At 48.0% G+C, this 13,230-nt stretch overlaps 1 protein-coding gene across 3 annotated transcripts; it reads right to left on the reverse strand.

The window, feature by feature from the left end:
* Positions 1–4,006: 4,006 nt before the first annotated feature.
* Positions 4,007–12,485, reverse strand: gtf3c4 (general transcription factor IIIC, polypeptide 4). Of its 3 annotated transcripts, none has more exons than XR_008564046.2 (5): positions 12,147–12,485; positions 9,283–10,977; positions 5,663–5,793; positions 5,234–5,354; positions 4,007–4,165 (listed from the first exon to the last, which is right to left on the reverse strand). XR_008564046.2 is itself a non-coding variant. In XM_015943507.3 (5 exons), exons 1-5 carry the CDS (start codon positions 12,456–12,458, stop codon positions 4,101–4,103), a joined length of 2,292 nt encoding a protein of 763 aa, XP_015798993.1. In that variant the 5' UTR covers positions 12,459–12,484; the 3' UTR covers positions 4,007–4,100. The 3 variants fall into 3 exon arrangements, 2 of the variants coding, with proteins under 2 accessions (XP_015798993.1, XP_070408665.1); XM_015943507.3 differs by having other exon boundaries at positions 5,234–5,322; positions 12,147–12,484; XM_070552564.1 differs by having other exon boundaries at positions 5,234–5,322; positions 12,067–12,159.
* Between the last annotated feature and the right edge of the window lie 745 nt (positions 12,486–13,230).

Consider the following 13,230-nt stretch of genomic DNA (forward strand, 5'->3'; position numbering starts at 1 on the left):
TCTGAAGCAACAAAACGAACTGATCCCCTCAAGAGGATACAGTGGGACACATCATGTTCAAAATCCAGTCCAAACAAAACAAAAGGAATATCACATGAAATTAAGGTGTGAAAAGGTGCCATGAATGTTGCATGTCTTCCAGCCGCTGACATAAAGGATATAAATATTGTATGCAAAGAGAAAAATCTCCCGTTTGAAGTCTTGAGAGCGAAGACAGTGGGAGACAAAATGGGAGGGGAAGCAGGTAATTAGCAGTGGAGATGCTCTCTGGCGGATTATTGTATTAAAGCGGAGGAGGATCAACCAAACACAGCTAACCTGGAACAGCGCTGGTCTCCACCTAGCAGTGACAGGAACATTACAACCTGAGGAGCCACTTCCAGTTGACAAACAACACCCCGAGTATCTGGGCTGCAGCAGAAATACGAGCTGACAGCAGCCGAGGCTCCGAACGCTGCAGCACAGCTAATGACAACAGGCAGGAAGTCCTGCAAGCAGCTGAGAGGAAATCCGGCAAAAACAGCTGCATTTCAATGAAATTCCTGAAATAACGACGAGTTTCTGACTGTGTTTAGATCCTTTGGGCTCTATTAATGTTTTTTGTATTTATTCAAAGCGGTCTGCAGGCGTCATGGAGGAACTGGGCTCTTAAAAGGAACCTGAGCTGCAGAAATTCCTTAAAAATAACCTAAAAACTTCACAGATCTGATCAATTCAACAGCTGCTTTAGGACAACAAGACGTGCATAAAGATGTCAGACAGCTCAGTGTTCAGGACGGAAATGCAAACTTTCAGAATAAATGGATTTTCTAACTAAACTTTCTGATAAAAAGGCTCCAGATTGTTTCCGTCTCCGGTTTTTCTGCTGCTTTCTGGAACAGTTTGACGTTTAAGACAGAAAGTTAACACACACACAGTGCCCTGATGCGCTCCGAACACTACTAAAAGGGCTTGTATTCATTTACTGTAGTTAAAAAGTTTTTTAAAAGGAGAAAATGTTGTATTTATTAAAGATAAAAAGTTCTAAACATGTCAGATGAAAGCCAGGTTTCTTGAAAGTCTAGAAGAGAATAAAACATGAAGGAGCAAGAATGAAGCAGGATGAGGCGAAAGTATTCCTCAAAAGGAATTCACACGTTCTCACGGATGAACGCCACCATCCTTCTTATAAACCGCTATCCACGGCAGTGGTTTTTAAAGAAAGGGTCGGGGTCCCCCCGTGGTGATCTTTAAAGGTCAAGTTTTTAACAATAATTATTTCATCTTTCTCAGTGACTTGATACAAAACCTTTTAAAGTGATTTTAAAAGGGACAACTTGTGCAAATCTCACTTTATGAATCTGTCGTGTTGCCATGATGCTCTCTACTGCCTCTATAGACAGTGAAATCAAAATGTCTGCCCTCCATCTTTGGTTAGATTTTGGGTTCAAGAATCACATGCTTCTACAAGCCCCTTATTGTCCCTTACTGTGATGTCACAATAAGGGTCATGAGCATAGAACACGCCCACCACCTTTCACTGATTACGGACTTCCTCTCTGGGTTTGGAAGCGCAGTGGCTCTACCCCGAGGCCCTTCCAGATATCCAAGCTCATCAGTGACAGAACCCTTAAACAGCTCATTCTGGAAGGTACTGAAAATGTCCAGAGGTGACTCAGGCATCTGGTCCGGATGCCTCCTGGACGAGGTGGGCTCGTCCAACCGGAAGGAGACCCAAAGAAGATCCAGGACACGCTGGAGGGACTATGTCTCTCACCTGGCCAGGGAACGCCCTAGGATTCCCCCGCAGGAGCTGGCCCAGGTAGCTGGGGAGACGGAAGTCTGGGCCTCTCGACTTAGGCTGTTGTCCCTGTGACCCGACTCCGGATGAGCAGAGGATGGATGGATGGATGGATGGATGGATGGATGGATGGATGGATGGATGGATGGATGAGTGGATGAGTGGATGGATGGATGGATGGATGGATGAGTGGATGAATGGGTGGATGGATGGATGGATGAGTGGATGGATGAGTGGATGGATGGATGGGTGGGTGGATGGATGGATGAGTGGATGGATGGATGGATGGATGAGTGGATGGGTGGATGGATGGGTGGATGGATGGATGGATGGGTGGATGGATGGGTGGATGGATGGGTGGATGGATGGATGGATGGGTGGATGGATGGATGGATGGATGGGTGGATGGGTGGATGGGTGGATGGATGGATGGATGGATGGGTGGATGGATGGATGGGTGGATGGATGGATGGATGGATGGATGGATGAGCTGTCTGCAGGTTCTTAGGTGAAACTCAAACCCCCAAAAGGATAAAATGTAAAAATAAAGCTCGATGTGAACAAACTGAACATGTCATAAATACGGCCGATAGGGGACATTTTCTTTTACTTAGATTATCAGTCTGAAAATCCATTTCTTCTTTTCCTCTCTCTCACACACACACACACACACACGCACGCGCGCGCGCGCACGTGTGCCCATAGAAAAGATTGAATGTAAACTGAGTTGTATAGAACTTTGTGACCTACTTAATCCTCCTCCGACATCCTGTCAGACTAATTATGAAACTTTTCCACTCCACATTACGATTATTGATTGAACCTTTATTGATGCAGACGAGTCGACTCATTCTGGCCCAGAGGCAGCAGCAACACACACATTAGCTTTACAGCAGAGAACAACAGGTAAGATAACAGTTAGATGGTTCTCGTTTACGTGCACAAGCGACCACACCAGACTTAAGCAGTCTGTAAGGACTCAGAAGGCACGCTCATCAGAAACTGTTGATTGCACTGAATACGACTGCAGCTCAGTCTATTCTCGTTCCGGGTTTATTCCGTCTCGTTCTCGGGTTCTTCTGCCTCAGGAACATCACCGTTTATAATTTTAGCGCCCGAGCCGAGGATGGGGAGGCAGCGCAGGTGGAAAATGTTTCCTGCATCGTTTTAACTGGGACGAGCTCTTAAACTACTCATATGAGTTTGTTTTCTTTAAATAAATAAATAAATAAATAAATGACGAAGCAGAGGCCAACAAACGCCACGGCAGTCGTCTGAAATGTGAGTTTTAGAAACTAAAGTTTCCTTTCCTCTGATGCTCCTTCCTCTCTTCTCGCCTCGGGCTTGGCTATCATCTCTCCGATGACACCAGACCTCCCCCCCCTCCCTACGCCTCTGCCGGGGCCGGTGGGTGCCACCAGGAGGGGGCCGGCGCTCTCAGGTCCAGCCGGTTCTTTGATCAGCGGCCGCTGACCTCCCGTGAAAACATGAAGCCGGAGCCGAGGGGAGGCCCGGAGAACAGGCTGCTGCGCCCGTGGCCCCCTCCCTGCAGCCCTTGTTCCCTCCTAACAGGAAAAAAGGGTTAATTGTATTTAACAATATGCTCTCTCACCACCCCCCACTCCTCCTCCATGGCCCCCTCCTTGATTAGAATTGCTCACATCTGGCTCCATGTTCTGTCCCTCATTACCGCTGAATCTCATTAGGCGCCGCTCCCGCGGGAGGAGCGCGGCGGCTTTTTAAGCACACTTTTCTTTCTCTTCCTGCCTCCTGCTCATTTCATCCGCCTCGCCGCTTCGTCTCTTCTGCGTTTACATTAGCGGAAGTCCTCATCTGAGAGAATGACTGAGCACCACCACGCTCTTCCTCCCCCTCCTCACAGGGCCTGGAAATTGTTTTAGTGCCAATTAAAGTAGGTATGTAGAGTTTTCTCCACACGATGTATTATTCACACCGTATTATTTGTTGAGCTCAAACACACACAAGAAAGAGCTAAAATGGGACTTGCAGAGTAAGTTCCACTTACTTGCAATAAAACTACACCAAAGGTTTAGAAATCTAGTCAACATGAGGAAAACGAGGAGCTTATTTTTGGCGCCCTGAAGTCCGACGGAATAATAAAAAGCTCCACTTTTAAAAAAAAACTTGGATTCTGGGAATTAAATTTAGGAGGAAAAATAATAAAGAAGCCTGTAAAATGTGACTGAAGTGAAGCGAGCAGCAGCGGATAATCAAAGTGTTTTTATTGGTGTTTTATAAAAGAGACAAATAAAAACAATAGATGCGAGTGAACCGGAGCCCGCAGAGACGGCCGGAGGTTTCAGATCAGCGGCGAGTCGCAGAGCGAGCAGGGCGCCTGCAGGATCTTCTTTATCCAGTCTGGGTCTGAACAGAAGCAAAACAAGTCACAGATGATTTTAAAAATGTGAAACGTGTTTATTTCTAACTTTAATCAGCAAAACTGCACTTTTTCTTAGCAAATGAGGTCAAAATAAAGTTTAAAAAGCAGCATAAAAGTGCTGTTTTGGACTGTGTGGTGGAACGGGAATGATTGTGACGGATGCCCCCAAAAGCAGCACAGAGCTGTCAGCCTTTCGCTCAGACAGGCTGGAATGACCAGCAGGGCTGAGCCTCGGGGCTCTCCGACGAGGAGGAGGAGGATCGGAGGTGCAGGCAGCAGCCGCATGAAGCCGGTGCGGAAATACAATCCTCCAAACTATCAACCTCCACCAGAACCAACCGCACCTGATTTATTTAGCCCGGACAAAAGGTACCGTCATTCCAGATTTTCTCAGAGAATTCTCATTTAAATTCTAATCAAAACAAGTTTGAGTCATTTTATGATCAAACAGGAAACGTCAGCCGGACGCCAACGCATCCGGAAAAAAACTGTCAGCCCCAAAATCTGGAAACAGATTATGTTTTTATTTTTTACCCGTTTGCAGTTTGAACCAGTTTCACTGGTGTGATGTCATTCATGACCACTCGGACTCATCTGGGTTATTTTCTGTTTGAATTCAAGTCTAAATGAAAATATTTACCAAGAAGTTCTGATGAATCTCTAATTAAAGCATAAAAAGTGAAAGTTAAAGGGTGCAGATTAAATATTGAGCCTTTTCTGTGGGTTAAACTGAATCAGCACCAAATCTTCTCTCTGAGCTAAAATATGTTAAATTAATGCAAAAAATAATAAATATAACAAAATTCAGATTCTCGTTTAAAGAAAGCGGCAAAAACAGGGCGGGGAAAAAGATCCAGGTAATTCCCAGAACGGTCTCTACTTGTTAGGTGTTAAGTTTTCTAGGGAGTGGGGATTGGATATGTCACGCGGGGACCTGAGCAGCCGACGCGCGGCTGAAGGCTGACGTGGAGGGTGACAGGAACGGATGGCTGGTCGAGCGCGCGGCAGTGAAACGGAGGAGGAAGAGGAGGAGGATGGAAAGTGGCGCTTACCCTCAGGCTCTGGCAGTCTGGCTATGCTATCGTGCAGCAGGCAGCTTCTGAACGTCATCGTCTGGCAGGCCTGGTACGACAACACACACCTGGAGGAGACCGCGACACGTGCATTAGGAAGCTAGATGGCAGACACACACACACACACACACAGGGTAGAAAGGTTTGGCGGAAGCAGCGCTGACGTGCAAACTGATGGGAGCCTGTGCCCAGCAGAGGCGCCAGCAGCTAGCTGGAGACGTTTGACAGACGAGCTTTATGATTGGACGAGAGTGGTGCTTGGGTAAATTACAACGCCGGCGGTGTGATTACGGCTCTCTGAGGATAAAGAAGCGGTCAAAGAAGGCTTCGGGCTTCTAATCTCATCCTAGTGTCGGGCTCAGATGAGACGGAAACCTGCAGGTGTGTGAACAGGAGCGACGAGCCCACCTGTGCCACATGTGTCCGTTTTCACAGATGGCCCGTTTGTGGTCCGTAAAGGGCAGCACGGCCTGGCAGAGGCTGCAGCGCTCCAAGAACATCTGCTTGTTCATTTTATTCCTGATGTGGTGGATCAGGACCTGGAATCAGAGACAGAACCAGAGGATGAGGAGAGGCGGCGGGAACAGTAGGGATGTTGTTCTCCTAAACAAAAGGGTCGCTGGGATACGGCAACTTCAGGATCAGGAGCGTTTATGTTCCTCCTAGTTGTCCGGCTTCAGCACAATCTCAGAGGAATCTGGTTCATCATTAAAGACTTAACCCTCCTAAATGAAAGCAACAGGTCAAAGGCAGGGTCCTAGAGGTCATGGTGTTACGACTGATCGGCCACAGATCATCGTCGGCATTAAAATGTAACAAGAGAAGTGATCCTGATGGGTTTTTACTCTTCTAGTGACACAACTTCTGCATTTCACACACACATGATACGTGTCCAGCTACCCCTCCTCCACAGGTCAGACGTGTTGTTTGTGACATATTGTTGTCTGTCTGGTTCAGCTGGGTAAATGGCCTGTACTAATAGTCCTGGAGCCCCCCAAGGCGCTTTACAACACAATCAGTCATTCACCCACTCACACTCTGGTAGTGATGAGCTACGATGTAGCCACAGCTGCATACGCAGGCGCCACCGGTCCCTCCAACCACCACCAGCAGGTAAGGGGGGTCAAGTGTCTTGCCCAAGGACACAAAGACAGCGACAGACTTAGTGGGGCTCCAACCTGCAACCCTCGGATTACAGGGCGAGCTCTTTACTCCTGGCTAAGCGTCATGCCCCGCCCCCCTCCTTGACCCTACCGTGTCTGCTGACACGAACGGCGCAACGAAACTAGAGCCCTCCATCAGCTGATGCTGGTGAGAAACAGCAGCCGAACGTGTAACCCCCCCCCCCCCCCCCCCCCCGTGGTGGCCAACCCATGTGTGAAAACGACGTCTCGTGCTCCCTGAAACACTTTCCCAATTTGAGTCTGGTGAACCCTGGCATTGTCTTCTTGGAATACGGCTGTGCCATCGGAGAAGATGGAATAACCTGGTCATTCAGGATATTCAGGTAGTCAGCTGACCTCATTCTTGGAGCACATCCTGTTGCTGAACCTAGACCTGACCACCTGCAGCAAGCCCAGATCATAGCACTGCCCCCACAGGCTTGTACAGCAGGCACTAGGCATGATGGTGCATCACTTCATCTGCCCCTCTTCTTACCCTGATGCACCATCACTCTGGACCAGGGTCCATCTGGACTCTTTAGACCACATGACCTTCTTCCATTGCTCCAGAGTCCAATCCCAATGCTCCCTATTGAAGCCTTTCGTTCTGGTTGGCCTCACATATTTGTGGTTTTCTCATGGCTACACAGCGGTTCCGTCCTAATGCTCTCACCGTCACCATTAAACATAACCCTGAGTTCTGCTGTTGGTTTTCTTTTATTTGATTTCAAACACTTAACCTTCCCACTGTCTTCATGGGTGACCCCGCAGAGAAAGTTGATCATTGAGCAGGATTGATGGTTTATCCCTTGAGGTGAGGGTGAGGAGTGAGCACCACCTCACCCCTGCCACGTGGACCTCAAAGGATAAACCATCAATCCTGCTCAATGATCAACTTTCTTTGCGGGGTCACCCATGAAGACAGTGGGAAGGTTAAATGATTGCCGATCACGATCATTCAGGATTTTCTTTCTGGACACATTACTTCCTCAGAGACGATCGGTCTCCCGCTATAATTTCTGCAATCTCCTTAAATGTTTGCTCTGACAGATCTAGACGACGAGTCTTTACTGGACAACAGCTCATTTACTTTCTAAAGGGCCTTGAGACCACTCTTGTTGTTATGTGGTGCTAGACCAGGGGTGTCAAACTCAAACTCACACGGGGCCGAAATGAAACTCTGGGACGGAGTCGAGGGCCAAACTTAATATTTTTTGAAAAAGTGACGCAAATTTGCACATTTTCTTTATCGACATTTATGCAATTTTGAACCTTTAAATTTGGAAACAAACTTATTTCTGCATTAACACTGAATGTGGAATAACCAAATTACACACGAGCAAGTCAGTTTTAAATAAAAGGCATCAGTGGTATTGATTACTTGTGGTATATTCAGCATTTTTAAAATCTATTCAGGATTTATGTTTTCTTGTTTATTAATTTTTCTTATTTTTATTCTCCTTTTTTTCTCCTGTAATACGTGTCATCGCTGCTGTGACGTCTAGCTTTCCCCACTGAGGAACAATAAAGGGATTTTCCATTCTATTCATCTATCTGCAGCCTTTCCACTTCCTGTTTACTGTAGGTTAAATCTTTTCTCACGGGCCAACAACAAAATAAAAATATAATTTTACCTTAAATGAAAATGCAACATCTCACCTGTTAACTTTCATGTTTTGGAGCAGAAAAAGAGCATAAAACCAACATATTTAAAGCTCAGTTTGCTCCACTGGTTTACTGTGATGCTCACCTGTTCCAGCCAGATACCTGCATCATGGGGTTGATCTGAGCTGAGGAGGAGACTCCTGTTGTTTTGTTCATCTTCATCATAATAATGACAACATTAGATGACAACAGGTGCTCAGATAGGTTTGTGCTGCTGAACATGTCTGAGCAGCTTGACCACGTTGTTGTGTGTCGGGGAGGAAACACAACCACAGAGCCGTGCAGGTTTGAGCGTGTCGCTGCTCGCTGGAGTTATATCGGCTCTGTCTGGACGTTAGTTTGAAAACTTTCTCTTTCAGTCGGGAACACATTACTGAGCGGCTAGAATCTCCGTTTCTGGGCTTCAACGTCGGAAAACAGCTGAGTGAACTCGGCGCTGAGTGAGAGGAGTGTAGTTTGTCCGAGACAGCAGAGCTGCAGACACCCGACTACCTCTGACTGCCTCGGGCTGGAAAAAACACAAAGGAGGGGGCGCGTCACCTCCGCACTGGCGCCGCAAAGCATCATGGGAATTGAAGTCTTTGTGGTAAAATCAGCCAGCGGGCCAGTTTTAATATATTTTTGATATTTATCTCGCGGGCCACATAAAAATGCTCCGCGGGCCGCATCTGGCCCGCGGGCCTTGACTCTGACATATGTGTGCTAGAATAACCCATCCATCCATCCATCTTCTCAACCCGCTCTGTCCATGTAGGGTCGCGGGGGGCTGGCGCCTATCTCCAGCAGTCAACTGTCAATCAGGCGGGGTACACCCTGGACAGAGAGCCAGTCCATCGCAGGGCAACACACACACACACACACACACACACCTAAGGACAATTTGGACAGACCAATCGACCTAACAGTCATGTTTTTGGACTGTGGGAGGAAGCCGGAGAACCCGGAGAGAACCCACGCATGCACAGGGAGAACATGCAGACTCCATGCAGAAAGATCCCAGGCCGGGAATCGAACCCAGGACCTTCTTGCTGCAAGGCAACAGCTCTAACCACTGCACCACTGCTAGACTAACCTGAATCAGTAATTTCTCTGGTTCTCTAATAGAACCTGCAGCCGCTGCTGTAGATCACACATAACAAGATCTACTCGTAAGACCCCCACAGGGATGAATGACTGACAGAGTTTTACGTTACCCCTTACCTCTGAATCTCTGTCGTTGGGATCTTTGGACAGGTAATCCATCAGGCCACAGGTGGGTATGCTGATGTTCTTGGCGATCCAGGTGTTTAGGTAAACCACCCCCAACACCTTCTTTATATTTGCCCTCATCAGATGGGTCTCCATAGTTCTGATCAGAGACTGAACCTCAGCCCTGCGCTCCTCTTCTTTCTTCCGTTTGACTTTGCCCAGCTCCCCTTCCTTCTCAGCAGCCTCCGGCCCAACAATCACTGCCTCCGCCGGCGTGGGTCTCCAGTTGTGGTTCACCCGAGGAGTATGCAGTGACTGGTGGAGAATTCTCCACAAAAACAGCTTCAAGCGCCACAAGTAGGGCGTGTCTAGTTCCTGGATTTTCCGATCAAGCTCTTCTTGCAGCTGCGTCGGGATGCACTTGTTTTTTAAAACGTTCCACCTCACCAAGTCGAGCAGGTCCATCCCTCTATACAGATTCTGTGTGGGGGAGTTGAGCAGTTCCACTGCTGCAGTTTCAGGTGCTTTCAGTGCCAAAAAGTGAACCTTGTAAGTTCTGCGAATGGGGTGAAAGGCCCCGACCAACCCCTGAGTGCCGACCAGGGCAAAGTACGCGCCGTTGTGGCTCACAGAGATACCGTGGATCCTACTTCCTGTGAGGGCCTCGGGCTGCAGCAGCTTATCTACTGTAAAAACCAGAGAGCTCTCCGTAAACTTTGGCGTCAGCTTTGTAACCCACCCGTCCGTGGAACATGTGTAGAACGTACCGCTGTGCCGACTGACTGTCAGAGAGACCACAGGAAGTGAATTCAGCCCAGCTAAGTGGGAATTGTGCACGTTGAGTCCAGCTGGTGAGATCATGAGCAAAGACCAGAAGATGTAGCAACCTCGCGAGGCAACGATGAGGCTGCAGCTGGTTTTATGGATGGGGTGGATCAGCGGGACGCATTTGATGTTTTCAACGGGAATCTCATCGCACTCCTTCCACAGGACGATGGGCTGCCGGACGGTGAAGTAGCCTTTCACTTTGGACAGGTTGACCGGCATGATCTTCACAGGTCCCACCTCGCTGCCGATGATGAGGCCGCTCATCCGTCGATCCTCGTTTTCGTACTCCCACCAGGCCAGGTCACTGGGGCGAGTCACGCCGGACTCAACCAAGTCGTAAAACTCCACGTCTTCGCCTTTCGTGAACGGCAACGAGAACTTCCACAAAACGAGGTCACCGTTCTCCATCAGAACAGCGAGGAGGACCATGTCCACATTCACGCAAGAGTTGTCCTGCTGAACGTGCGTCATCGAGTAAACGCTTGACCACTCCATCCTCAGAGGCGTCTGCATACGGAAGCGCCGCTGCAGCTCATCAAAGTCCAGCAGGTTTGCCTCCGGAGGTTTGTTGTCCTTTTTAGCGTAGCCTCGCTCCTTAAGCCTCTCGCTGTACTTTTTGGAGACATCGACCATCGTGGTCCACTCCAGGTGCTTGTGGCTCCTGTGCACGGTGAGTCTGTTGTCGAGCGTCAGACAAGCCAGCAGACAGCATCCAGTGGAGTCGCAGCCTATCGGCGACCAGCTGGAGTATTTCACTCCCGTGCGTGCACCGACTGACGGGTTGATCACAGCGTCTGCCAGAAATTCCTGCCTCACCGTGGGGTCTGGGTGGGTGGAGAACTTCTCCATCGCTTCTGCTACCTCTGCTGGAGATCCCACCTTTAAAGATAATAAAACATGAATAAACCGTCCACTCTAAACGACTCGTATGGGCCGTTCATATGGAAACACTTTAATAAAATGGGAATGGTTGGGGATATTAACGTCCTGTTTGTGGCACATTTGTGAGGGCGCAAACTTTTCAAGATGGGTGGTGACCATGGTGGCCATTTTGAAGTCGGCCATCTTGGACCCAACTTTTGTTTTTTTTTTTTCAATTGGAAGAGGGTCATGTGACACATCAAACTTATTGGGACTTTCACAAGAAAAACAAAGGTTCGCTTGGTTTGAACGTAACTTTATTCTTTCATGAGTTATTTACAAGTTTCTTTTTGTTCACTGCCATTGGCATGTCAAAGAGGTTAACACGTGAGGAGCGGATCGAAACGGTGTTGATATCTGGTGAACGCAGTAACCTGGTCATTGCAGCAGAGTTCAATGCAAGACACCCTACGAGACCACCCATCTCCCATGCTGCAGCTAGCAAACTGCTAGCTAAGTTTTGTGAAAAAACAAATGGACCAAAACTTGCTGTTTGTTTATCATCTAATCTTTTTTACCATCCATCCGTTTCCCTCTGCTGATCCAGGGTAAGGCTGCGGGGGTACTAGGTTAAGTAAAGAGGACTTTCCTCTCGCTGTAGGGCTCGTGATCGTGACGTCATCACCGTCTACTAACAGCTCACTTAGCCTTGTTCTTGCAACTTAAATTAATCTATTATTCATTTGATGGGTGACATTACACACCTACGGTAATCGTTGCTGCGTTATGAGGTGCACACGTGATCGCCCGGGGAAGCACGATGAAAACTGACCCAGTTTTCACCGTTTTCCTGCTTGGAGGCGTAACACAGAGACTATGTATCTAACAAAGTCACAGCACGAACAAACATGCACACAAATGCAGAAAAACGGGTTGAAACCAAAGAGACACACGAGTCTAAGCGTCCAGTTCACTATTATCCAAAGTTATAATCACGTCATGTGATCTGGCTTTTGTTTACTTTTAATCATCATTATTATTTTAGAGAAGCACCTTCGGGACCGGTTGTTGTTGTTGGTAATAAACAAAGGCTGACAATGTTTTTACCGTTTTTGTTTAAAAACCGAGGAATGCGTCAGGATGAGAGGTAAACATGTTTAGTGACTTCAGCACAGCGGCTCGTTTACCCGAATCCTGTGTGCTTCCGTCGGTACCGGGATGGAGGTCCGGTGCAGCGTCAGCTCCTGCTTGTTGCTGTGGATGTCGCAGAGCAGCTCCAGCAGCGTCAGGGAGCCGCAGGTGCCCACGGCCAGGCGGTGGTCCTCGGACCAGGAGAGCGGCTGGAGTCCGCTCACCGGGGACAGCAGAGACACGACCGGGTCACGTCCGACCGGAACATCTCGCGAACCGGACAGCGTAACCGTATCTTCCCGTTCAGGCTTGGTCTTGTTAATATTATTATTGTTCGGCGCCGATTCACAAGCACCGGCGGCCGCCATTTTAACCGGAAACGGAAAGTGACGTCAGTAGACGTAATCGTTAGCGAGCGGAGGGGCTCCTCCGCTGAGTTAAATAGTCCCCTTTCGTTGTTTTACTCTGTAGGATGAGATTCAGTTAAACGCTGAGACTTTTTATAATATTTATATTTTATTAACAGATATTTCTGTAGGCAGATAGAGTAGAACAGAATAGAACAGAACAGAACAGAGTAGAGTAGAGTAGAATAGAATAGAATAGAATAGAACAGAATAGAATAGAATAGAATAGAATAGAATAGAATAGAACAGAGTAGAATAGAATAGAACAGAACAGAACAGAATAGAATAGAATAGAATAGAACAGAATGCAGTTTTGCTGGGTGTCAATAAGTCAACCCTTGCCCGACTTCGACTCGTTCAGAATGCAGATGCTAGATTCCTAACGTGTACTGACGGGCGCCAGCATATAACACCAGTTCTCAAATCCCTTCATGGGTCGCCCGTCACTTTCAGGGTCCAATATAAAATGCTGCTTTTTGTTTTCAAATCACTCCATGGTCTTGCACCCCCCCCCCCCCCCCCCACCCACCCCCACTGTACTTAGCTGACCTTTCAATTTATACTCCCGGTCGTACACTCAGGTCCTCCAGCCTGTTGCTCCTCGAGGTCCCGAAAGCGTGCTACACATCATGCGGACAAAGAGCTTTCTCTGTCGCGGGTCCTAACCTGTGGAACGAACTTCCAGCCGCAGTTCGACTGGCATCCACCTTGGCAGATTTTAAGTCTAGACTAA

Source organism: Nothobranchius furzeri, chromosome 6 (genome assembly GCF_043380555.1).
Source record: "Nothobranchius furzeri strain GRZ-AD chromosome 6, NfurGRZ-RIMD1, whole genome shotgun sequence".
Taxonomy (NCBI): domain Eukaryota; kingdom Metazoa; phylum Chordata; class Actinopteri; order Cyprinodontiformes; family Nothobranchiidae; genus Nothobranchius; species Nothobranchius furzeri.